Genomic DNA, 26,577 nt, shown 5'->3' with positions numbered 1-26,577 from the left:
ACAACGGTAATGGATTGATTTGCCACCTCTAATCGTTTGGAATAAAGGCTGACGCAGGAACCATGGTGGCTTTTTTTTCCGCTTGTAGCATACCAAGTGACCTAGATCACGGTACCTGTGTTCATGGACAGATTATAAAGAATGGGTGCAAGGATGATGTTGCTGTCAAAAATGCGCTTGGCATGTATTGCAAATGCGGTAGCATATCCTCAGCTGACATTCTGTTTAGCAGAACCGAATTTATGAAGGATGTGGTATCGTGGAATGAGATAATTTCTGGATATATGAAGGGTGCATATGCCAAGGAAGCTATATCTTCTTTTCACCAGATGAAATTAGAGAACTTTCATCCTGATTTAGTCACATTTGTCAGCATCCTTCCTGCAGTGGCATATCTGGCGGCCTTAAAGAGAGGGCATGGCTTTTCATCTGCAGTATACAAACGGGGTTTCTGTCTAATACCCCTGTCGGAAATAGTCTCGTTGATATGTAAGCCAAGTCTGGACGGCTCAGTTTTTCAGAGAAATGGTTTAATGAGATGGAGCACAAAGACAAAGTTTCATGGAATGCAGTGCACGGGCAAGGAGTTGACGCAGTTGCACTTTTCTCACTGATGCAAGAGAGTCCTGTCCAAGTTGATTCTGTGTCATTCATCGGTGTTCCGTCCGCTTGCAGACACGCAGGTCTGGTAAAAGAAGGAAAGAATATTCTTCAGGCCATGCATGAAAAGCACAATGTTGAACCAGAGTTGGAACATTATGCTTGCTTGGTATATCTTCTAGGTCTTGCTGGTTTATTCGATGAAGCTTTAAACTTAATTAATACAATGCCAATGGAACCGGATGCTGGAGTCTGGGGAGCTTTATTAGGTGCATGTAGGGTGCATTCTAATGCGGAGTTAGGAGAAATTGCATTGAGTCATCTTGTTAAGCTTGAGCCTAGAAATGCCGCGAATTACGTAGTTATCTGATATACGTGCTCATTCTTCTAGATGGGGTGATTTTGGAAAGACAAGATCAATGATGAGTGACACGGGGTTGAAGAGAACTCCGGGATGTAGTTGGGTAGAAGTTGAAAACAGGGTCCAGCCCTATCGGGTGGGTGACTACAATTACCCAGCCCCAACATGAGAGCTGAGAACTTGCACAGTATGTGAAATAACTTACTTCAGAAGATGTAAAACTTCGACTGATTGGAAGAACTCTATGTGCTGCTGAAGTGCATCGCCATGCTGCAGGTTGCGAAGATGAGAAACCATGAAAAGGCTTTCAATGATGCTACTTGTTTTCATAATTTTGTGCTGGTATCTGCTCGTGCAAAGATCGCTGGTGACCTTGATGAGAGTTGCACAACTCCCATCATACAACTTTAAGCGATCACATCTTCAACAAACAAGATTTTGTCCTCAAAGCTGCCAAGTCTGTCTGCTCACTGCCCCCTGCAGTGAAAGCTACAGATTGTATGGAAACAACCAGATTGAACTGAGAACCACTCTAATAATCACCTTTCCTCTCTAACTTGTTGAACATTTCATTTTTTGTTGCTTTGGTTCTTCTAATTTATTTGCTCGAATAATTGGTTTCGATCTTTGTCACAACGAATGCTGCATCAATTGTTTTCGTTTCGTGTTGGCAGGTTTGACAGATATTGGCCAAGGACGAGATGGCTAAGAGTCACAGCTTGCTGCTGAAGTTGTATTCATTGCTCTAATGAATGTCACCAAGGAATAACAACGTTCCTTTTTGTCCAGGTGAAAGAGATTTTACTAACCACTTGGAGGATGGTGATATTTGGAGGAGGCTTGTACCAATGACACCAGTCTGAAACAATGGAATTGAATTGAGAAGTGGTTTGCTAAGACTTAAAAAAGGGAAAGAAATTAACATGCATCAGAGATGCTACTGTGACGGTATCTCAAATCAATAAGTTAATTTTTTTGTGGAGTGTTTTAACTTTCTCATGTGACAGTGCATGATTGGTTTGAGATTAGTATTATTGTTGCATGGAAGGCCTCTTATCCATTGTTGTTGAGATTGGGCAATTAGAACTACTACTAATGTGGTAAAATACGATTAGAGAAAAGATTATGTACCTTTTTGTGGAGTGTTTTAACTTTCTCATGTGACAGTGCATGATTGGTTTGAGATTAGTATTATTGTTGCATGGAAGGCCTCTTATCCATTGTTGTTGAGATTGGGCAATTAGAACTACTACTAATGTGGTAAAATACGATTAGAGAAAAGATTATGTACCTACTCAACAAAGAATTGGATGAGAATTTTTTTATTGTAATGAAAAAAATAATCTAAAAAAAATATTCCGGTGCCAGGAGTCGAACCTGGAAACTCTAAACCATGAGATGTAGTGAGCTACACCGGATGATTGTGCTAATGTGTGAGGAAATCTTTATTTGAACTTTCATTTTCTTAGGTGTATGTGGATGCCCGCTCACGTGAAATATACAACTACTGGTTCAATTACATATTGCCATGCTATTAAGTATTTTAAGTGAAGTTCTTTTCTTTCTAAGAGGTGAAATAGAATAACCCAGTTGAAGTGTAATGATTGGGTTATTGGCCATCCACCGGGTGTTTCAGGTATTTTAGCAACAAATCCAATAAATCTAGGTTTAGTATTAAAACTAGCTTTTTATGATTACATCTGGATATGTAATTAAACATTGTAAATGTATGAACATCCAAGGGTCCATAGCTCAGTGGTAGAGCATTTGACTGCAGATCAAGAGGTCACCGGTTCGAACCCGGTTGGGCCCTATATTTTATGATTCTTTTTTTTTTTTTTTTTTATGTTAGAAATCTGGTGAAAAACTTTTCAAAGCAAATATATATATTCACCAGCGATGGCATTGTAAAAAACAGAACATGCATGAATTCCTCCCAAGTTAAGAAAAACCCAATTTTTTAACGAATTTAGTTTAATTACAGGTGAGAAAAACATAATCAAGTATCTGATATGATGAGTATATTTTATATTATATATTTAATCCTATTTTTAGTACATTTTGCTTAATATTTTGGAAGAATTTTGATACTTTGAATTGTATTTTCAATATAGGACTTTTGACTTCCTCTTAAGCAAAACAGGACCAAATGGACGAATTTTAAAGTAATTCCAGTTGGAGGACGTTTGTGAGTCACTTAGCTTGATTGTGTCAAAATATTAGATTTTTCCACTAAGCGGTTATTTCTGGCGATAAAATAAAGGAACGATTCGCGGTGCAGGAATAGTGACGTTTTGGGCTTGACTTGCGTTTTTGGAGCCCAAGATGACCTCGGATGTGTTCAGAATGTTCTTATCTTGGGCCGGATTTGGAAGAGATTTGAGGCTAAAACGTCGCTGGACGGTTTCTGTGCAGTTTATCCTAACTTAATTAGGATTTTATGTTTTAATATATTTTATTATTAGTTAGCTTCCTAGTGAAAATAAGAGACTTGGTTCTCAAGGATTGTGCGGCTGGCTTTTAGGGAGATATTTAAGGTTTTAGTTAGCCCTAGTCTGGGACGCGCTTTCTTTTATGCAACTTTGGAGACAGAAAGTAATTGCTAGGGTTCTTGGAGATTTTCTACTTTAAGGTGTTTTCATTCCTTTTATTCTTAATAATATTTTCTATGATTTCAATTATGAATATGCATAACTAATTCCTTTTGCTAAGGCGAAACCTTCTGCCTTAGCATGAATATGTAATTTTTATTTAATTGCTTATGATTGATTGCATGCACACTTTGAATTATTAAACATCGTGATTAAAAATATCTAATTGTCTTAATGTCTGATCACCATTAGGATCTTTATAAAAGTAATTTGATGCACTTTTGGTCGGAAGGTTCTCGGAAATTGGCGCTGGTTTCTTGTGATTAATAATTGTAATTTCACTTAAGATGAACATCACGTCTTAAGGATTGCATGGTTTTTCAAAAGGTTTTCATAAAGCATAATGAGTCTCTCATGTTCAGATTTGATCCGAACGTCCGAACGAGTAGCATGTTAAATATACGTTCTATGTTGGAGGTTCCAAGTAGAATATAAATTAAGAAAACCTAACATTCAAAGTGACATGTGTAGATCATAAGAAATTGGTAAAAGTTCTTAGGATTGCTAGGTAATGGTGAAACCCTAGTGCTTTCTTAATTTGATTTCTTCAAAACTTTTCCTTTTCTTTCAGCTTGAATATTGCAGATTGTTTTATTTTTATAAATTAAATTCGTTTTAATTTAAGTAGGTTATAGAATCAATCATCTCAAATTTCTGCTTACAATAATTAATTAGAATTTGGTTTGCTTCGATTTATTTAATAATCCCTGTAAAGAACAACCTTACAAGATCCGTTTATACTACAATAACCTTGTCATTCTTGCAAGTATTATAGGAGTTTTTATCCCGTTTGCGTGTGGTAAATTCCCTATCATGATACAAGATCCAAACAATGAAAAACAAAATCGAGAATCACTTGCTTCTGCGATGAAATTGCCTTTCCTCACCCCCTACTCGTTTGCTTCCCACGCCTTTCGCCAACCAGCGTCTAGATAACAGCATGCGCGAAACTCCGCACAGCATGCAGATAACAGTTTTCTGTGTATCGACAATCTGGAGCCTTTCCAGTGCAAGGGATTCGCCAGATATCATACAAGGAAATGTCAAATTTCTCTAGCTTCAGACAAGCTACCATCTACAGGCATCGTATGGACATTTCATCCATGTAAGGAGCCTGACCAAGCTATGTCTCGAAAGATTTTGTAGTTAGAAAGTTACCGAACTCCCTTGTTAAGGGGAAAGAAATACTTCACATCGCCAAAAGAAAGCCTCGGAGTTCTGCACTTCACTTCGGATAATTTGTGTGTAATGATCCAAAGTCTGCGAATGCTCGTCTATGTTATCACTGGATATTGTATCTTCAGTTAGTTTGACTGCTGCCATATGAGACAGTTGAAGGTTTTCCCCAGCCCTTTGCAGCTTCCTCGCGATTTCAACCTCGCCAAGCATCACAAGCGAAAGTAACAAAGACTTTAGCTCTTGCAAAGCTCCAGTCGTTAGAGACATTCCCTTTAAGTGGTCCGCCAGAGCCAGTTCCTCGCCGGGACTAAAATGTCATAGCAATTGTCAGTGACCAGGAACAGTAACAATATTGGAAAAGAATCTCTTAATCTTTTACAATAACAATCATACCTGCCGGGGCGGATTTTTCCTCTTTTTCTCTGGCGCCTGGCATCTCTTGCCTTGCTGGCTGCACTTGATCGGGTGGAAGTGCCAGAGCTACCCCTGGTCCTGCACATGAGATTGGAAACCAATTAAGACTAATGGTACAAACTACAGGCATTGAACTCAACGTGAGAACCATCCTCCACAATACGATCTTTTGAAGAAATGGCTCAAAAATAAACTGAAATGCAACGTTCCAAAGAAGTAAATGTAAGAAATAATGGAAGGTGGAAAGAAGCGAGGGGAGACAACAGCTGTGACCATCCTCAACAAGACGACATTGGCTGAAACAATATATTGCATGTGCGAGAACGAAACTAAGCTATTGATTGAAGTATAAATTAATAAAAAGTACAGGTGGGTGCCCCACCATCTGGGTCCGGGCAAAGAAGTGATAATCAACATATTATGACCCTCTGACGGAGAACGTTAGCTACACAACTAGAAAAAAAACAAGATGCAAAATCTAGCCAAAGAGGAAAAGCTATATGAGAATAAGATGTAAAATACATACCCCGTGGTGTAAGCACTCATTCCACTGTAATTACTGCTAGCTTCTGAAGCAGTATCATCGTCTAGATCGTCTATTGACCGTTCCTCTGACTGGATTTTTGCTGCAAGAAGTAACCTTCTTTGTCTTAAAGCCAAGTATCGAGCCAAGTACTTCCCTACTTTCTCCAAACCTTCCTCATATTCACCAACGAGCAAGCTTGCACATTCCAAGGATGCATTCTTCACATCAGAGACCAAATCCTGTCTATTGTGCATTAAAGCGACTCTCAAAGCCTCCTCCCAATCCCTGGCGTTAATCAACAAATTCATCCCATTGTTAACGTCACCACAATACTCCAGAGCAATTTTGGCTGCTTCCCTTGGTTTACCAAGTGCTTGAAGTTCTTCACAAAGCTCATGAGCCATTTGCATGATCTCATCTTCACTCAGTTTTAGAAGCCCAGCAACTGTAAGCACCTTACTCCAATTACCACAAGCACGGTATGACTTCAAAGCCTTCTCCAAACTGGAACAACACAAATAAGTGGCAGCAGCATCATCGAAGCATTTTTCACCACTAAGATAATCTCCCCAGGCCTCGAGGACTTGCTTCTTCTTGGCAGGATTAGCAATCAATTGATGTCCCAAGGGGAAAAGTTGAGGATTTTTCCTCATCAGATTCAGAGAATCTGCATAACAAGCATCTCCTGCAGAAACAATGTGCTTGAGAGCTTTCTCAAACCTGTGCAGCCTAAGGTCAATGTTATAACGCATTAAAGTAACTGGCATCGATTCCAATTCTTGAAGAAAAGGAAGGAACTCTTTAGGGTCCCGCTGAGAGTTCAATGCCACCATAGCTGCAAGGTTCAAATCGTAAAGGCCTAAAGCAGCCTCATACACAGACTCAGAATCAGATAACCACAGGAGATGCTTCAAAGCCTCTTCAGCAGAGGGGTACGACATTCTCCTTTGGTCATTGGAACCTGACAATTCCATTTCACGGATAGCTTTTATTCTCTCCAAAGCCTCATCAAGTGCAGGGGGGTCACTACGAGCAAGAGTGGTTAAAATGCAAAGCTCCCTTGCAGGAACTTCCGGTGAATGTTCCTCAAGAGCCTTCCTTATGGCCAGAAGCACAGAAGATATCTTGTTATTCGAATCAAAACCCTTGGAGTCATCTTTAGCTTCTTTCAGTAAGGGTAGAGAAATAAATTTTTTATACAGTGTCTCTATAATGTTTTCATTGTTTATGGCACAAACAAACTCAGTTACGTAGTTCAAGTTATTAACCTGCTTGACAAATTCTGAAGCTGATTGGAGAAACACTTGCCAACCACAATAGTCAACAATGACATTGAAATCTATCCTATGCCGCCTCACCATGAGAAGTGCGTCTCTGAAGCGCCTCTGTACCAATGCATTGCAAATAGAGGCCAGGACCAATTTTCTTGGATAAATGGATTCTAGGTTCCCCCGAGTTGTTTGCAAAATAACAGCAGCTTCGTCTCCATGCAGGACTCCAACAACCTTTGCACCTCTTTCCCATATGTTTATGAAGTCTCCATGATCTTCTCGTTTCTTGTTACCAGCTTGGATGGGTTTCTCATATTTTATTTCCAACTCTCTAGAAATATATCTGTGATGTCAGCAATAAAAAGGCAATCCTGCTTAGTTGCAAAAACTATATGTGTGATCACTTGGTCATCCAAATTTGAGTACAAAGAGAAACTGCTGCAGTTGTTGCATATTATCTTCCCATTGACGTGCAGCCTACAGCTCTCATCAAGTCCAAAAATTAAAGGTTCCAATGACCCACTGTTTCCAACTAGAACCACACTCATAGAAGGGCAAGTTGATGAGAAACTCCAATCATGTTTTGGAACTCCCCTAGGAATACCAAACTTTGGGACGTACTCGCAAACCTTTCCACCATCAAATTGGACAAATGCCGAACCTTTTCTAGCAGGATTAGGAGCAATTGAAATAATCATCTCTTCTAGAGAGTTTTGGCCAGCAACTTTTGCATGCCAGCCTGAGCATGTCACTAAACCAGGGACATGATTCTCAGAACATTCAAGCTCAACTTCCTGCAAATTAAAGCCAGCGCCATCCTCACTTGATGTAGTTTGAGATAAGTAATTACTATGACTGAACCCGTAGTGAGAAACAGCAAGAATTTTATGCGGGTCCAACCATGTCATATGCAAAAATGAACCAAATGGTGATTCAGAAATGGATGCCTCAGCGGAAAATTCTTTGCCTTCTAATTCTTCCCAAGTATCAGTGGCAGGAAGCTCAACGACACATAAAGAACCATCTGACAGAAAAGCAGCCAAACAGTTCTTAGAATTCTTGGAATAGAAAGCAAAGTCCCGGACAGCACTCAGGAATTTAAGGCTGAATAAGTACATTGGAGGTGGCATTACGTATAAAGAAAGAGGCGTTACAAGTATCTTGGAGTCATCAATTACTAGTGCAGTAGAGTCATCCATCACAGCTGAATTCCATATGAAGTCGTACGATGTAATCTGGCCGCCAAGAGTCCAACATAACAACTGCAGTGACTTTGTTGGATTCCAGACAAACCTCACTCCATCCTGTCTTGGGTATCTAATTTCAGATTTCAAGTACCAATGGTTGTTACTGAAATACCAAACCTTGACGCAGTCATAGTTTTCACATCGGACAACGGCAGCAAGCAGATCTGAGCTGCAATTCCACTTGAGAAATTCTATGGATGCATTTGTTTGCTCATTGATGCTAAACAAGTTTCTTTCTAACCCATTCCTCTCAAAGAAAACTATTGAGGGGCACTCATTTTCCGATTTCCTATCATAAACAGCTGCAATTTTTGCTCCACTGGGCATCCAGTCCACAACTGATCCCAAGAACAACTTTGATTCAGAAACAGCATGTACTGCTCCCGAATGTCGCTCCCAAATTTTAAGCCTCTTAAGCATGGATGCTGAATCCTGCACCTCACTTAGGGTGACAAAGTACTTCCCATCACCTCGCCAAGAAATAGGCCTTTCAAATGTGAACTTAGAAGATAATTGCTGTTCACCTGAAACCATAGTTTTTACCAGTCACTAAATTTCCAAATTAACCAACCCATGTCATACACAAACGATAAGTGGACACCTAGCAAACAACTAGCAAACGCTAAGCACAAAAGCAAAACTGAAATATCAAAAATCTACGAATAATGGAAAGAGGTCCTTACATACGTTGTTGCCATCTTCCGGTAGGTCCTCAAGCGCGGTCTCGTACAACAAATCCCAATCCTGAGTCATCACCAGCACCTGCCCAGACCCAGTAGTTATGGCAAGGAGGTCACCATCCGGACTGGGGGCGATGCACTTGACACCACCATCCACACCACCGACGACTTGGGTAGCATTATCATCCACAGAATGCAGCAGCAGAAGCCCGTTGCCAGTTCCCACCAAAAGCGCCTCTTTCTCCATGAGGTAACTAAATGAAGTGATGAAGTCCTTGGGATCCAATTCGATTTGATTAACTTGCGCCGATATCGAGGTTTTGCTCCACGCCCTTTCATTCTACACCACAATCAATTATCAAAATTAGGGTTCCAATTAGAACAAGAAAATCAACAAAGCATGCATACAAACACACACATACTGACACACACACACACACACACACACACATATATATATATACACACACATACACAGGTATGGGAGGAAGCGAAGAACAAGCGATTCTGCTCGATGTCGAATGCGGCGAAGAGTATGAGCCTCGGATTGTAAGTGGAGATTCAGAGAGACCTCCGAGTAGAGCTTCAGATTATTCATTTTTTTCCCCAAATCTATGGATGCAGTGAGGGGTTTTGAGGGTTTAAGAAGTAAACATCGAGAAGAGGCGACAAACGACGTGTCGTGGTTTCGGAGAGTTTTATCCTTTGAAGAGAATATAACTCTGTTTTTTTTTTTTTTAAAGGAGGATTGAATAATTTATATTCATTTATAAGGAGGGGAATTCGAAATTAAGTAGGCATTTGCTCTGTTTGCGACTCTTCTACAAATTAATTTATATTAAATTCATGAATATTTATAACACAATCTCTATGGGATAAAATTTAAATATAAGTTTTAAAATCCTTCCAAACCATCTTCAATCATTGGGCTAAAATAAGTCCCGGAAAAAAAATATATCTTTGGGCTAAATTTCCCCCAAGATTTAAGTCTGGCTTAAATTATTCTGAACTCACCAAACTGTCATATTTCAATTTTTTTTTTTTTGTTACTTATAATCTAATAAATATGATCAAATGAGATCAAATATAATGGTAAAAAAAAAAGATTTGACGGCCCAAAATTAAATCTAACTTCTAAAATAATTTAAGAAAATTATTTAAATCAATTTTAACTTAAAACTTTATAAATACCTATGCATTTGTATGATTTTTAATTACTTATTGAAATTTAGAGTAAATTGTAGCAATGGTCCGTTAACTCTAACTCAATTGGAGCAATTGCTCCTCAAGTAAAAATTCATTACCATTGTTCCCTCAACTCATCAAAAGGTGCAGATATGGTCACTCAACTAAAAATTCATTATCATTGGTCCCTCAACTTTAATCCAACTGGAGAAATGGTCCCTCAACTTTAACTCGTTTTGACAAAATTATGACGAAGTTGACGAAAATGATTATAGCTACACATTTTGATGAGTTGATGGACCCCAATTGTAGCAATGATCCTCCCAACATAACTCATTTTGACAAAATTTTGATGAAGTTGACGAAAATGACCATAGCTACACATTTTGATAAATTGGAAGACCAATGGTAATGGATTTTTAGTTGAGGGAGCATTGCTCCAATTTGATTAAAGTTGAGGGACCATTGTTACAATTTACTTTGAAATTTAAATATTTTTAGATTAAAAGGTTCATAAAAATAAATTAAAATTAATAACAGATATTTTATTTTCAAAAAAGTTACCAAAAAGAAAAAATTAAACTAAAATCATTTTTTAATAATTTATGGCTAAAATTTTAAGTCATAAGGGTTGGAGTAGAAAACAACTTTTGGGATATGGCTTAAATTTTAAGTTTATCCTCAAGGATTGGAGATGGTCTACGGATGAGAATTCGAAATTGAGAGTGTATTTGCTCTTGTTTCCAACTCTTCTATTTTTAGGTTTAGCTATTTTATTTGTTTTGACAAAACAATATTTTAAATTATTCCAGTACATAAATAAGTGTATATAATAGAGTTAAATAGCTGCTAGACCCACCTCATTGTCCTATTTTTCCATCCAAATTATAATCTTACCCACCATAAAAAGTTAAAAAATTGAAATGTTATTTTCCACCCACTATTATCCAAAATAGCCTGTAACTATTATTCTTAAAAGTTGAAATGCTATTTCACCAACAATGAAGTCTCTGACGACGATAATCTACCAACAAATGAATAACCCTACAAATGCTCTATTGCTATGATTATGCACTTCAATAATTACCATCAATATTTAGTCATCATGTTGATAATTGGAAAGAACATCCACACTTTTTTGTTCCAAAATTCATTCAATCCTCATCATTTATGCCTTTTTTGCGAACTCGGCTTACATATTATCTATTCATTTCACAACCCAGTGTAAGTATAGGGTTCATGTTAATTACTTTTTCGCATCCAACCTATTATTATTCTATATCTTTTAAGGTTCTTATCGGTCATTTTACAGATGGGCAAACTTGTAATTAAACATTTTATTAAAAGTGGATGGGGGAGATAAGATACTAGGGTGAAAACACTATCACTATAGAGTTATGCAAGTTTCAAATTTCAGATCGGATTCATAGCACTAAATACATTCCAATTCCTATCCAATTTTTTTTTTTTTTCGGATTTCAAAATTTCAGTTTTGGAATTAAATCGGCCGAAGTATTTTGAAATATTTAGGCTCAAAATCGACAGGAATCGAATATTCCTAGCTATCCAAGTTGCACCCCTAGGCGGGACTATCCAACAAACGTCTCACCAACTTCTTTGCCCTTTTAAAACATTGCCATTGATCAATAAATAAATAAAAATCACACAGCTTATCATATATACCATGTAATACAAGAACAAAACCAATGAGGATCATCTTTCGTTAGCATTGATGATTTGATACATCTTTCATTTCTTATCTCTTTAAGTTAAGGGATTAATGATAACCACAAGTTTGCCAATAAAAGCGATGCACTTTACATGAACAAATAAATATGATTATATATACATATATGTATGTATGTATATATGTATATACTGAGTATAGAAATCATTGATTCATTAGAACCTAGCTGAGAGGAACTGCATTTGCTTGAGAAGAGGAGTTAGGGTTTCCATGAGTTCTTCACTTGGATGATTGTGAACTCCTTCATACGTTGTGACGACGATGCTTGTGTCGTTTGATAGCCTCTGGACCTGCTTCTTCACACTGCATATGTTATGTGTGCATCGATAGTAACTCCTACACAAACACATACGCACGCATGAATATATATACATGTTAAATGTTAATTAAATAACAAACTGACACAATAGAAAGAATTAAACTAACTGAACCAAAATAATTAAAGTAAACCTGGGACATAAGGTGTTCTTGACGGCTTTCTGTCCGTACTTTCTCCAGCGGAAGCCATCATCAAGAATATCATCCGTGCTTCGAGTATGGAATGCAACCCTAGGCCGGCTTGATCTTCTTGTATAATTCCTACTACTCGCACCGCCTTTCCTTCTATTCGAACCCCTTATTTCTTCCGCACGATCACCCGCTTGATCATGATTATTATGAGTAGTAAGTAGGTCACCTGCAGGTTGATCACCAGAGAGGAGGCTGATCCAATCAATGTCAGGTGGAATCTGGACTTGGTGATGATGAGGATCTGGAGGAGGATGAGGGTTGTCGAAAAGGTTGATCGAGAGAGATGATGATGAGGGTGTAAAGAGGTTATTTTGGGGTGGGAATTGATATGTTGGTGAGGATGATGATGTTGCTGCAGCAGGAGATGGATAATATTGGTTTTCCATACATGAGAGAAAGAGAGGGAGAGAACAGAGAATGTTTGGTGATGGAACTTGGATACTTACATATAAGTTTTCAACCAACGTTGAAAGGTGGGGGAAGGTGAGAAGAGGTTGGCTGACCCACAGTACTACTACTGCGTATGAGAGAGAGAGAGAGAGAGATGAAAGTTGGACAGAGGAGGCTTAATTAGCTAGCTAGCTTAGTAAGGGTTTGATCAATCTCTAATTTTACCCTGTGAGGGGTAATGTATGTGTAAAGCCAACTACATCTCAACTACTTCTGTTGAGCTGCCCTTAATGAATCTCATTCAAAGGAGAGAGAAGCTAGAGAGAGACGTGCCTTAATATACATATCGTTATCATCAATGCTTTTCATTGCATGCATATATTTTCACTTGCATGCTTCTCCCTCTCTCTCTCTCTCTCTCTCTCTCTCTCTGCGGATAGGCACATGCCATGCATGTCAGTAACGCAGTGTGTGAGCCATGAAGAAAGTTGACGTTTTACCATAAAATTAATTGGGGGAGTAGCCCAACTTATTTATAAGCCCATATAAGGTCTCTCCTCCCATTAATATGGGATTCATTCTAAACATGTCCCCTCACGTGCGGGATTCAATCTCGTTTACCTATTTGCAAATTTTTTCCTTTTACCGTAGAAAATAGTAAAAACTGTTTGATGAACTTTTGCAATGCTCATAAATCTCCAGTCCTTAAATATTTTTCGAGAGAATCCCCGTCTGGATCTATTCAAGTGCATGCATCTCCTCAATTTCCTGCGCTTAAACCATTGAAATTTTCTCGGGAAACAATTAGGCTCACCAAATACATCTGACTTTGAACAGAATACCCAAAAGCTTGTCGATGATAACTTAATTAAACTGGGTTTTCGATAACAGTGATGATTCAAGCTCAGCAATGCAGGTGCTCGAATGGGCTTCCCTGCAAAAACGGTTTAATCACAATGCTATACGTATTTTTCGTTTGTTTTGCTACTGGGTTTGGCTGGAAATATTGAGGAGTCAAAATATGTTGAAGGATAGGTACTCACCCGGTGTCGAATAGGCACTTTTGGACCTTGGCACTGATTGATGTGTTTATTAGATATTGCAGGCTAAGTAAGGCAGTAGGGTGCTTGTGAATTTGAAAGCACAATGCCTTTGTTCTGTCTGGAAAATAAACCGGATTCATTGGTTTATGAGGTTCTGACTAACAACCATGATTGCTTGATTGTTTGACACTAGTCAAAATCTGATGAGATGAGTTAGTTTTTGTTAGTTGGAAAGAAGGGTAACTGAGTAATTGTGATGTATTAGACTACCATATAAAATCTTGTAAGAGACTTTGAGATATATCATTGTGTAATAAAAGCTTTACATTTCTCTCTCTCTCTCTCTCTCAAAACCTCTCCTGCTAATCGAGTGTTCCTTGATTTCTGTTGTTCTTCATATTTTCCATATTGTTATCACTGTTACAGTGCTAAATGTTTTAGGTATGATGGAACTGTTTCTTCACAAATTATAAGATGTAGTTCATGGGGTATTCACATACTTTAAATTGTTCCCTTTTTTCGTTTTCTGGGTTTCTACACTTATTTTCTACTCAAAATTTTTTTTATAAATTTTCAATTATTTGAAGATATCTTTGAATGTATTTAAGTGAGATGGTTTGTTACTCGTCACTGCATGTTCAATCTACACATCGCTCCTCAACATCACCAAAGCAAAGATATTTAATTATTTGGCGGTCCTCCTGCTTTCTTCTCAAAGAGGCCCCTTCAAGGTTCTAGATTTCTCTCTCAAATACGAAAGAATTTTCATCAAATTATGCACTTTGCTAATGAGCAATGAAAAACCATTAAAGTCATGAATGAAGAATGAGCAATGCATACGTAGGAAGGAAGGAACAAGCGGCATGAGTACTACACTTTGGGGAAGTTTATGTTTTCACCGAATGGAATGATCTAGATGATCGAACCGTTCTTTCGAAGGCACGTGATTGCATTCCAACAAACATATAGGAGAATCAAATCCATATTTTTCTTTTTTTTCAAACAAACAATATTATCTACACTAAAGAAGAGAGGAGCGGGTTTAACCTTAAAAATAGTTAGCAATAGTATGGTTCAAATTCACATTTAGCGATAATCCGACCTAAGAACTCCCAAGAAATATCACCAACCCGTAATACTAAATGACTTAGGCAGTACCCCATTACTTGAAAAGCCCTTTTATGAGAGTACTGCATTTGGCCTACCAAAGCTAAACTATCCATGCAAGCCTCCAATAGGATCGAAATAATCATCTTAGTTGATTTCCTCAAAAATCGATCAATCGAATTGTCATACACGAAAAACAAAAATTCTTCTCAAAATCCATGCAACAAAAAAAAAAAAAAAAAAAACAAGACTCCATTTCTCTACAGCCATTTTACAACAACCAACAATTAGTTGAAGGAAACGGGGAAAAAGCAGGAATAAAAACAAAAAAAAAATTAAAATTAAAAACAATTCACATATTTACAATGTCAAAAATAAACCCTGAAGACTCAAAAATCATAGCAGACACACTTTGGGATGCCCTGAAAAAAAGAGACACCCCTGTGATCTTACCCTCTAAATACCTCGGTTACTCGGTCCACCAAACATACAAAGATCAATTCTCTTCGCGTTGCTGTCAGGAAGATGAAGCTCTATGAGTTAACAAATGTTGAAAACTTATACTGCCCATGTATGCCTTTCGTAAAAAGCCAGCATCAAGATCGCCTTCAGGAATTACTAAAATATAACGAAGGCTTGGACGAAAATGGAAATCCCGATTCTGTACAGAGTATATTTCTCCGAAAGTTTCCCACGAGGTCTCTTGTCATTATAATGCACACTAACTGCATTCACACAGCATAAAATGTATTATACAAACAAATCTCAGCATAAAGTGTCGTGATCATGCAACAATAATGCACAAAATTCATTGAGGATAGGTGGCAGTACCTGGAGATATGGCTACAAACTTTTCCAGAGCTACTTGTGCTCTAAGTACCTTCTTTTCTGACGAGCCCCCGCCATAATCCTTCAGCTGAACGTCAACTCCATGTATTTTACAAAACAAAGGCGTCCCCCAACAATTCATTACATAAATGTACAGTATGGAGAGGATGATATGGGAAGTAGATATCGATCTGGCTCACCATTTTCTAATAATCTGAGAAAGGCAACCACAAGGCACTGATTGCTGATATTGGGGCACTGTGTTATGTAGGAAAGACTTTTCAGCATTATCCAACATTTGAATGCATCTCCTGCCCTCTGTTTACTATTTTCCGATCAGAACCGCATAAATTTGTCTTCAACTCCATATCTTCGCCACTTTTTAGTACTTTCAGAAATCAGACTCCAAAGAATTGTGTGTATGCTTGGAAAATTAAGCATATCCCAGATATAGATTTTTAAAACATGCCAAATAGTGCTGTTCGAGGATTAGCATAAGCATCATAGTGATGGCATGAAGTTGAACTTCGAAGCATTGTTCTACAAGTCAAGGGCAACATCTACAGATCTGCATCACCAGATTACAACCCAGTTCCAAGATCATTTGCCAGCTGAAGTATGCCACGCATCTGAAGATATGGATTTTCCAAGAGCTTTTCATTGTTGCTCTGCACAGAGTAAACATGGTAGTGAGATGTCACCATCCTGTCCCAAAGCTGGCTGCTATATTATGATAGTAACTGAGAGATGACGCAAGACTTCAAAGCAAAGACACAAGAATAATACTAGAAAGAAGGGCAACAAAGAAAACAATAAGTTCCAAAGGAATTGGAATGCAGCTCTTCCAACAGGGGATTGAAAACAAATTTACATCCTCAAAATCTTAGCAGTTAAAAACTAGCCAACAATATATCGTGACCTTTATGAAGAGAACTAAATGAGGTTATCAGAAATTTTGGAATGTAGCTCCCAAGCATGTTAATCAGCAATACAGACATAAATACAAGGACGAGTAGTTTGCTACAGATAATTCAATATACTTAGGATACGGCAAAGTTGGTTTCAGAATAAGGCTCAGTCCCTACAAAATATTATTTCATGTCTGTGGCTCTTCTGACAAGGAATAAATATCCAGTAGTTGAATGCTATATTAGTTCCTTATCAGGCTGCTGCCTAAAACTATCATATTTTCCACCAATGTTATCTAAAACACAACTTTACAATGAGATATCACTCCTACAAAGAAAGCAATCCTCAATAACCTATACTCTAATGTTTCTTCCTAAAGATTTCTATATTTCAAGCACCTTACCAAAGTCGAGAAAATATGATAATATAAATGCAAAATATGACACATTATCTTTTCAGGAATCATATATGAGAATGTGCGACGGCATGCAAAAAAATAAAACAAGGCCCACCTGCTGAGCTCTAACAACAAGATTCTGAAGCATGTGCTGGTACTTTTCGGGTTTTTCTGTCATCATTCGCTGTAAAGCACAAATTAAAATTGTTAGCAGGACAAACTTCACCACATATTCAGTACACTGTAATTTGTTTGTGGGAAGAGGACAAAAAGCATTCTTGCCTTCAGAAGAAAAGCTGATGAGTAATATGCCACCCTCGAGTCTGTGTCATCCAAGAGTTCCCTGAATTTAATACAAAGTAATCAGATATCATATATATGCACACAAAACAAAACAAAAAACAGTAAGTTAATTAAGCTAATCCAGTAGTAGCATGGAATTGAAGAATCACCTAAAAAATTCTTCCCCGTCAACATCCTGGAAAGTAGCAGAATCTGCAGTACATTTACCAATTAGAAGTAACAAAAGGGTAGCCCGTATATCAGATATAGCACCAGGAAGGTTCCCTCTTCCTTTGCTTCCAACAGCTATACCCAACGCAATGTTGTCTGTTGCTGCACCAGCAAGTTGAATCAATGGCCAATAAAACAAAGCAGCTGGAACTCGTGTAACCAACTGCATGGGAACTATGGCCTGTCCTCGGAGAAGCAGTGCTGCCATTGATTCTGTTTCATGATCTAGTGGATTGTTATTACTGAGGCCAGATCTGGCACTGGATTCTTCCATACAAACATCCTGACGAGAACTCTCTTTCTCGTCAACTATTTTACTTCCGTCCATCCGACTAAGAACCCTACCAAGCTGTGCATCATCTCCAAAGTTTGTTGTATTTGCAGATGGAGCTCTCAAGCATAATTGAGAGAATAGAATGTCACACATCTGTTTACAGAAACCAAGGACAAATAGGGATAAGGAAAATACAGATACACTCTACTAATCAAAAGTCACACAAGAAAATTCCATAGAATCATGAAACATAAATGAACCTTGGAGGAAAATGAGAATGGCTTTGCAGCAACCCAAAGCAAATTCTCCAGTAACATTTGAAAACATAGATATGCACTAGATGTACTAAACTTGATTTTCATTTATTTTTTCTTACATAATAATCTATCGATTAAAAGTTCCAGCCAGTAAACCCTTTAAATAAGAATTTATTATGTCACGACATCCAGCATTATCAATAATATTACACCAATAATCTGAATAGATAAGGTCAAGAAACATTCAACAATACTGAATATTATTATGTGCAAACAAAACATTTTACACTCTCATTTGACCCTACAGCAAGACTAAGTAGAGAACTTCACAGTCCCTACACCATTCAGAAGTGGTACACCTTATGCTTTTTCAATTAATCAAAATCAAAGGTAACACCCTGCATTTAGTAAAGAGATTTACCAGTTCTAAGCAAATTACCTTCAAAATATTAATGCGATCTGTTTCATTAATCTGAAAAACCAAGGACAAGGCACTACTCATGATGTCTATCACTGCATTAGCTTTCTCAAGATGGCTATCTTTCCGTACATTGCCAATATCACTGCCACGTGATTGCTGGACTTTATTTTCATTTAACAAAATCTTACACCTCATGAGAAACCTCTCAAGAACAATCAAAAAGCCCCATCTGATTGAGTTGTGCTTTGACTTCAAAAGTCCACACATAAGCCAAATGGGCAAAGGAACATCTGAAGCAACTGAAGAATCATGAACATCTGCTTGGGCAATTTTTTGCTGCATGGTTTTTATATTTGACCATATACTTGAATTCCTTTCTTCACTAATTTCTGCAATAAGCAGGTCACTTAACCAGACATAGGCATTCCGACGGTATGCAATTCTTTCTGAATGAAGAAGGGAATGTAAAAGAGCCCATGAGAGTTTCGCTTTCATGCCAACACCATTTCTCAGAACCGCACGTTCAATGCTATCCACAGACTTGTAAGATTTGGTTATCTGCATCATGTGTGAGAACTCCGTGTCCAAATGAATAAATGAGCTTATTGTCGCACCAAGTTTCTCCATTACACTGTCCAATAGCTGTAAAGTTAAAACAAAATTCAGATAGCAGCAACTTTGATAAAATGTTGCAATTAATTGACTTATCCAATATCAAAGAAAATATGGAACCTAAGAAAACTCTATAAATTCTGAAACTGGCAAAAATTCCACTAAACAAAAATGTGCAAAAATAGAATAACAAAATGTTCACTGAATTTCCATACAATATAGTTTGGACTCTTGAAAATTTGAAAAGCATGGGCTACCCACACCGCATGCACAAATACAATTATTTAGAACGAACGAACAAAACATGCACACTGACTCACACCAATCGCACACACAAACTTTTGAGACATTACCATATTGAGCCGTTCACTGTTTGGATATCTAGACAATGCATCTGAAATAGAACTCCTCAAGATTTCCCCAATGCCTACCAACCCAAGCTTAACAGATATATAAAAAGCTTCGGGCGCATCAGCCAGATTGAGCAGGGCAACAAGAGGCTGAATCTCATCATCGCTATACTCAGTGACTCCAGTAGCTATGCATATTTCATTTATTTGATGCAAAGCATAGTCCAAAAGAACCAAAAACAGATTTCTCCTTTCCTCCCTTGATTTTGCAAGTGAATACTGTATTGCAAAAAAGTTATAGTTTCGAATCAGGAAACTTTTTCGCAAAAAGAAATCTTCAATGCAAAAGCACTTGTATATTAGTTCCAATAATAACAAATAAACATTTAAGTAACGCTTATCTCAACTAACAGGCTGTCTCCATCTTCTACTAAAGTGATTTTTACAAAATCTAGATCACCAAACTTGCTTTCCCGTCCACAAAGATTAGGATAAGCACATACCAAATGTTATATCAGACAAACGCTTTACAAGACAGAGACTATAATAGGATTGTGATTACCAGGGTTCTTAGGTAAATGCTAGGAATCAACTAACAACCCAAATTTCTAAAAAAGCTAATCTTCAGAGTTCAGACAAAAGAGGAACGGAAAAAAATCAACAAACCTTACTATTTTTTTCCAGTTTCATGGTAAATTACTAGCATACCTCAACAAAAATAAACTCTATTCCACCAATCAGATCAACTTGCTCCGCCAGAAACAATTGGGTACTTGAAACAGCCTTGTTGATTCCTTCAGGTACTTGATAAAACATGTTTGCTAACATGCTAATAAGCTTGCAATGAACTACTTCTGCCCAAGAATTCTTCCTACTAATTTCTAGTAGTGCCTTTGGAACCTGACGGTAGGAAGTGAATTAAAACCAACATTAAACTCGTTGATATGATAGAAAAGGAATATCAAGTGATTTCTTAGATTATGGCATTATTTGGTACAAACTGGATATATAAGATCATAAGCTGCTTCATTCACACATTAGCCTTATATCTTATTAAATAGATGGTATTATAAAAAATACATCAAAAATATAGGAAAAGTTGCTAAGAAAAACTTGTCAAATATTTTCAATGGTTACAGCATTGATATCCAAAACTGCAAAAATACTCACCCTTATGTCAAGTCCATTTATCCGGTTTCTCAAGATTTTGCCCCTATCACAGACAAAATATAGCAAACAACTAAGAGCAGAAGCCCAGACAGATTCCTCCTCCTCTTCTATCTGTACGAAAGATAAGAGACTGGTTGGTAAAGAATGATGTCAATAATTTCCACGCTATATGGAGCTAAAATATTTAAAAGAAAAATAGTATAGTTATGTGTCCTAACATGCTTGTTTGGGTGGAAAGAAACTACAGATTTTTTAAGATAAGAAGGTGGTGGATTTTCAAAGGAAGAGGAGTAGAAGTTTGCTCTCTTTGTCTAAACATTATATAGAACATTCATTTTACATTCATTTTAGACTGATAACTTTTTAGTTGAACACTGATCTTAATGGACCCACACTAGTTTGTAGCTTGTTTGATGTATCCTTTTGATTTTTTGGTTGGAGAAGGGGCAGGGGGCAATTATTTTGCGTAACCTAAAAGCTAAAACAGAAAAATAGCATGCATCCAAGATGAAAGTTCCATATCGAATATGACAGAAAATATACCTGGACAAGAAACAGCAATATCTCATACAAAATATTCAAAATCCAAGTTTCAAAATTATCAATAGCTGAGGAAGTGCCCATGATAAGAGAATCTGATCTTCCCACTCCTTGTGTTGCAAGCTTAGATTCACTGTCAAAATATGATTCTTGAGAATACTCTTCTTCAATCGTGGAATCGTTATCGGCTACCATTGGCTCTAATAAATGAGCATGAACTCCAAGATTCAAAATCAAATCAAAAGCACGATTCCTACATGCTGCTCTTGGAGAATTAAGCATTTCCTGAAAGATAATATCAAAAAAAATTGTAACCTAATGAAAGAAATAAAAAGGGAGGGGGGCGAGGAAATGGATAAGAATCATGAAAAATTAGCATGTAGTTGACCATCACCTCAAGCATAGACAGAGTGAGAGGGGCAGCAGTCCCGGAATCCAAAACATACCTACAAAATAGGGTTTCAACATACAATGAGGCAGCAAAAGACAGGGAATGTGAACTGTAATGAATACTGGCCAAATGCATAACAACATACATATCAATAACAAGTTTGATAAGGACGCTCACTGCCGCATCCATTGATGGCTTTCCATAGTTATTAGTTAATCTAGATGATACAGTCTTCACATTAGCAGTCTGTGAAGATGCCTCAGAGCAAACTGCAGCAATGACCTCACAAACCTCAGCAGGATTCAACCGCAAGGGTTGTTGTTCACTGATACACAACCAAAATATGGTGAGAGACAGAGACGGAGAGTAATTGATAATAAACAACATAATTGATTATTTGTTACCTGTAGTGACGATACTGGAATAGCTGCTTCGCCCGAGGACGAAATGTGCTCACCGGAGAATCATCCCTGAAATTTAGATGTACAACGTCAAAATAGCGCTTGGTTGTTCAATATTGTATCAAAGTTTTAGAATCAGATAACATATGACTAATGAGTACAGGTTTACCAAATATGCCTCAAAAAACTGGGATTAAGAAGAGATTAGCTTAAATGTAAATCCCTGGTGGTAAAAGAAATATCTGCAAAAGGCAGTGAATTTAAAAGAAATATCTTCAATTTTTTTTTTTCCCAGTCATAGAAACATCTTCAAATTACATGATTCTATTCTGTTGTAATATTCAGAGATATGTGCCACAAATTTGAAGAACCAAATTTCAACACAACATTTTTAAAATGCTGTAACACAGTTGACCGAGATGTAACAACGGTTGAACATGAGGTAAGAGCATACCATATTTGATGAGGGCCGGATTTAGTACGTTTAGATGCTGTGATTGCTCTCAAATGGGAACGCGCAGTGGCAGAATCAGTTATCACTGTTACCGGTGAAGGTTGCAACAGTTGGTCAAGATAAGGCATATCAGCAGTTCCAAAATACTTCCATGGTTGACCTCTCATTTTAGCTTCCTTATCTCCTACAAGTAGAGCTGCTGCACCTACTTCTAGAAGACTATGTGTTCTCATATCTTGGGGATTTACAACACGATCACTTGATAGGGTCAAGCAGTCAAGTTAGTTTATTAAGCAACAGGAAAAATATGAGATATTGACCAAAAAAATTGTGAACTACAAAGAAATCGACCACCAGAGATTAGAAGGTAAACACAAGTATATGTGATTACCTTTCAGTCCCCAAGGATGATGACTGATGTTCCCCAAGCCAGCGCCACTTGAAAACGTCCAGTGCAAAGTATTCAAGATTTCCCATTCCATCAATCTTTCCAATGTTTGATAAGTTCAAAATGGACATAGTTGTAGCATCTTTATTCTCCAAAGGTTCTCCACTATGTGCAGGGCTTAATTGTGAATTAAAGGACCTGCTCAACAAAGAAGACAAACTCGGAAGAGACTGTCTAGTTGCAGAAGGGGCTCCAGAGAAAGCAGCCGGATGGAATGACCGCTTTGGAAGATGTTGAGACACAAGAGACCGCACATAGTTCAATGACTTCACAAGTGCCTCAGACGCAAAACTAGGTACAGATAAAGGAACAACATTTGTAGATGCCGTTGATATTGTTGATGTTATTGATCCAAATGATTGAGACCGTGGAGACAATCTCCGGTTTGGACCAATGTCACATTCAACAATGGTGTTTACACAAAAGCGATCTATCTGCAGTAATGTCTCTTCACTAGGTTTGTACCTACAGAGAGAAGAAAAGAATGTATAGCCATATTAATCAAAATTGCAAGAAACTATACTTGTAGGAAAGATGTTTCTCCCTCCTTTCAGACCATAGAATGCGCATCAGTGTGAGGGCCTACTAGGTAACTTTAACGACAACATAAAAGATATTCAAATCAGTGTCAGTATGGCAGGTCTCAAGCCCCTGCTAAAATTGATTGCAATGCAGTAAATGGAAGGCGAGAAGTTAAATATACAAATAAGGATAACTTGTGCACTGAGAGTGAGATAAATCACTTCTCTAAAATGCACCTTATTTATTTTAATTTCAATGAACCAGTACAGGTTTCTCCTTATAAATTAGCATCCTGCATTATCTTCTTTCCCAGCTTAGGCCTTGAGAGGAGATTAAAGAAAATAACCACAGAATAAAATCAGGCATATCAGTCCCTACACTACAAGTGTAGTCACCACTGACAGCTTCTAAACGAAGGAAATTACAATAAGGACCTCTGGAAGGATTATGAACAAATAGAAAACAGTGCGAAGCCCATTTCAAGCAAAAATATAATAATTAAATGACAAAATAATATGCATTGCAGGCAACTAGAAGAAATGAGTACAAGACTGTACAGCCATTACATAAACAACTCATACATCAAGTTATTAGAATCATTAAAGATCTCATAATATGTAGAACATACCTTAGAAGGTAGCGTTTCAAAAGTGCCACACACCTTGCTACAACTGCTGGGCTGGCATAAATAAAAGTAACATCAGGTAAAGGATCGACACATATTGTAATTGTCCTATAAATCATGATAGAGCAAAATCCATATTAAATAAAAATGATAATGATTTGCAAGTAGGTGCAAATGGAGATAATTTACATGCACTTCTAAAAACACTAAATGTACATACAAATACATGCAGAGACGCATATTTGTGAACATATGTCTACAAGGTCCAGTACTCCAATGTACCAATATGCTTCTAATCTCAAAAATATTCCTTGTGTATGTTAGTCAAATAGTTATTATAATTCTATCCTATACATATCTGCTATCACCTTTTTTGGTTCGTTTGATTGAAAATGCTCCTTTCTTTATTGAATTCCATATGCATACTTATTTACCATCAACTAGAAGCCATAAATGTTTACTCCTCACCTTCTATTTTAGGGTTTCTAGTATCAATACCTATTTGATAAAACAATCACCTATATTTACCACAAAGCTCATATGAGTATTAAATATTATTTCTATACGCAACTTACTTGCAGTTATAATGGTTTGCTGTTACAGGTATTCCCAAATTTACCCTTCATGACTTTTGATTAATAGGTTACTTGAACTATATTTTATAGCCCATTCAATCTTGTGATGCAGATCTGGAAAGCACACAGCGAAAACTAGTTTTTATCTAAACAATCGCCAAGGCTGGGCTCTTTTTTTCAAATGAATCGCCAGAGCTGGTTTTGACACCAACTCATACTTGTCATCATTCCTGAAATGTGTGAAGCATAAGTTTCTTCTTTTGTATTGATTACATAGAGACTTGAACCTAGGATCTCTACCCTATTCCCAACCATCCCATGTCACTTGAGCTAAGGCTCATGGGCAAGTATTTAAGTCAAATTAAGGAATGTAAAACCTACAAGAGTATATATAAGATTTACCTTCGCTCCCTCTCAGCAATGGTATGTTCTAAAATCACATTGTAAGACAAGTCCATCGTCGAAGGGGCTGCCAGATAGTCCTGCCAGTCATAATAAGTTTAACTTGCGAAATATGAAACTGAATCTCATTCAAGTCAATCAAATAAGAGGATACAGAGCACCGTTAATCATAGGTCAGATACACTGATTTGTGGATAACTGAATAATCGCCACTAACCAGGATCAATAAAGTCTCGACATGTTATTGTACTTCAAGCCAAGACCGCCAGTGAAATATAAATATGCTCCATAACCAGTAAATTCGAAAATCAGCACTAAAATTCCATTTCAACTTGCCCCATTATGTATACCGCTCAGAAAAAAAAAAAATACTCTTTTGAAGAAGCGTTTTCTTTCGAATTTAAATATTTAGTGATCCAAGCAAGGACTTGTTGTATTTAAGACCAATCACAGAGCAGGGAAACCGCATTAACTACTCCCTCCAATGCCAACTCAAAACGTAAACACACACACACACTACGATTAACCATTTTCAGCACTCATGCTCTGTTCGTTGCTAATTGCTAAGAGAATGTAGCTAGCTAAAAACACTCTAAACAAAATCTACAATGTGTATGATTTTACACTAGCCAAAGCCAAAACCTTACACCTACTAAACCAAAATTCAGCTTAATTATCTATGTTTAAGGTCATAAAACTCATTAATAACTTGCTTTGTACTATAAAGAAGATTTTCTCAGCAACCAAACAGAGTTCAAATCTCGAATTCATTCAAAATCCACCAATAAAAACACAGCACACAACCGAGAAGACCTAGATTCCAGAGCATAAACCGGCATTTCAAAGATCCAAAAATCCCGGAGCTAAATCACAAACCAAACAGCCAAAAGAAGACAATTTTCACTCACCCGAAGAATTCGAGAAGCTTCGGAGAGGAGCACAGTGGAGGAAGTGGTCCCATGGTGGGAGGTAGCCGCGGCGGAGGAGGACAGGCAGTCGGCCACAGCTCGGTGCAGCGGCTCAGGCGGCTTCTTGAGCAACGAAGATCTCAACCTGGAAACTCCTCCTCCTCCTCCTCCACCTCCGCCCAACTGAAGCCTCGAACTCCGGGGGCTCCGAGCCGGACTGTTGTAGCCCGAAGACATCGGGTGCTGGGGTCGGGTCGCCACCCGAATCTCTCAGAACTTCACCTCGCACGGCGGAAGAAAAACTTCGTTTTTTCTGCTCTGTGGAGAGCTCGACTCTTACATTTGAGCAAAACCTGAAATAAAAAAAAATAATGTTGTGCTCGAAATGCAAACCAAGTCCGCGAGGGCGAGAGAGAGACTGGGAAAATGGTTTTTATTTATTTAAATTTTGAATTTTATGGATTTAATTACTAAAATAATTAAATAATTTTTTTGGGAGATTCTTAAACATCGTTGTAATGCGGTGATTAGCTGGAGGGATAGGCGTAGTTTTATGAGGGGTGATTAGCTGGCATGCGCTAGAATTTGCCCCTTTTTTCTTCCAAAAACGACATTTGGGAATATAAAGGGGGGAGAGAGAGAGAGAGAGAGAGAATTTCATTATTTTCT

The 26,577-nt window shown here is 37.6% G+C and overlaps 4 protein-coding genes, 1 non-coding gene and 1 pseudogene across 8 annotated transcripts; 2 read left to right on the top strand and 4 right to left on the bottom strand.

Moving 5' to 3' along the window:
• LOC137719709 (pentatricopeptide repeat-containing protein At2g39620 pseudogene) overlaps positions 1-1,221 on the top strand; it is a 1,233-nt pseudogene extending 12 nt beyond the window's left edge.
• Positions 1,222-2,702: 1,481 nt separating this feature from the next.
• TRNAC-GCA (transfer RNA cysteine (anticodon GCA)) lies at positions 2,703-2,774 on the top strand. Its single transcript has one exon. It is a non-coding gene; the product is annotated as a tRNA-Cys (tRNA).
• Positions 2,775-4,279: 1,505 nt separating this feature from the next.
• Positions 4,280-9,660, bottom strand: LOC148699054 (elongator complex protein 1-like). Of its 3 annotated transcripts, none has more exons than XM_088694968.1 (5): positions 9,400-9,660; positions 8,933-9,269; positions 5,732-8,773; positions 5,185-5,283; positions 4,280-5,098 (listed from the first exon to the last, which is right to left on the bottom strand). In XM_088694968.1, exons 3-5 carry the CDS (start codon positions 7,090-7,092, stop codon positions 4,783-4,785), a joined length of 1,776 nt encoding a protein of 591 aa, XP_088551094.1. In that variant the 5' UTR covers positions 7,093-8,773; positions 8,933-9,269; positions 9,400-9,660; the 3' UTR covers positions 4,280-4,782. The 3 variants fall into 3 exon arrangements, with proteins under 3 accessions (XP_088551094.1, XP_088551095.1, XP_088551091.1); XM_088694969.1 differs by having other exon boundaries at positions 8,937-9,269; positions 9,400-9,549; XM_088694965.1 differs by lacking the exon at positions 9,400-9,660 and having other exon boundaries at positions 4,577-5,098; positions 8,933-9,315.
• Positions 7,320-9,176, bottom strand: LOC137720311 (elongator complex protein 1). Its single transcript, XM_088690023.1, has 2 exons — positions 8,933-9,176; positions 7,320-8,773 (listed from the first exon to the last, which is right to left on the bottom strand). The coding sequence occupies exons 1-2, from the start codon at positions 9,174-9,176 to the stop codon at positions 7,320-7,322; spliced, it is 1,698 nt and encodes a 565-aa protein (XP_088546149.1).
• A 2,105-nt stretch (positions 9,661-11,765) lies between the features above and the next one.
• On the bottom strand, positions 11,766-12,910 carry LOC148699053 (uncharacterized). The gene is made up of 2 exons (XM_088679640.1): positions 12,312-12,910; positions 11,766-12,197 (listed from the first exon to the last, which is right to left on the bottom strand). The coding sequence occupies exons 1-2, from the start codon at positions 12,755-12,757 to the stop codon at positions 12,017-12,019; spliced, it is 627 nt and encodes a 208-aa protein (XP_088535766.1). The 5' UTR covers positions 12,758-12,910; the 3' UTR covers positions 11,766-12,016.
• A 2,131-nt stretch (positions 12,911-15,041) lies between these two features.
• On the bottom strand, positions 15,042-26,433 carry LOC137720488 (uncharacterized). 2 transcript variants are annotated; one of them, XM_088694963.1, is made up of 19 exons: positions 25,909-26,316; positions 25,001-25,080; positions 24,027-24,077; positions 22,820-23,341; positions 22,429-22,686; positions 21,978-22,043; positions 21,719-21,898; positions 21,577-21,628; positions 21,186-21,467; positions 20,643-20,753; positions 20,181-20,372; positions 19,476-19,751; positions 18,529-19,152; positions 17,498-17,985; positions 17,328-17,388; positions 17,161-17,229; positions 16,209-16,407; positions 15,743-16,117; positions 15,042-15,636 (listed from the first exon to the last, which is right to left on the bottom strand). In XM_088694963.1, exons 1-17 carry the CDS (start codon positions 26,143-26,145, stop codon positions 16,321-16,323), a joined length of 3,636 nt encoding a protein of 1,211 aa, XP_088551089.1. In that variant the 5' UTR covers positions 26,146-26,316; the 3' UTR covers positions 15,042-15,636; positions 15,743-16,117; positions 16,209-16,320. The 2 variants fall into 2 exon arrangements, with proteins under 2 accessions (XP_088551089.1, XP_068315665.2); XM_068459564.2 differs by having other exon boundaries at positions 15,743-16,407; positions 25,909-26,433.
• Positions 26,434-26,577: the final 144 nt, after the last annotated feature.

The sequence above is a fragment of the Pyrus communis genome, chromosome 1 (genome assembly GCF_041283825.1).
Source record: "Pyrus communis isolate YQ-2024b chromosome 1, ASM4128382v1, whole genome shotgun sequence".
In the NCBI taxonomy this organism is placed as follows: Eukaryota; Viridiplantae; Streptophyta; class Magnoliopsida; order Rosales; family Rosaceae; genus Pyrus; species Pyrus communis.
Note: the sequence above shows the minus strand (reverse complement) of the source record. Positions and strands in the feature narration are given on the sequence as shown.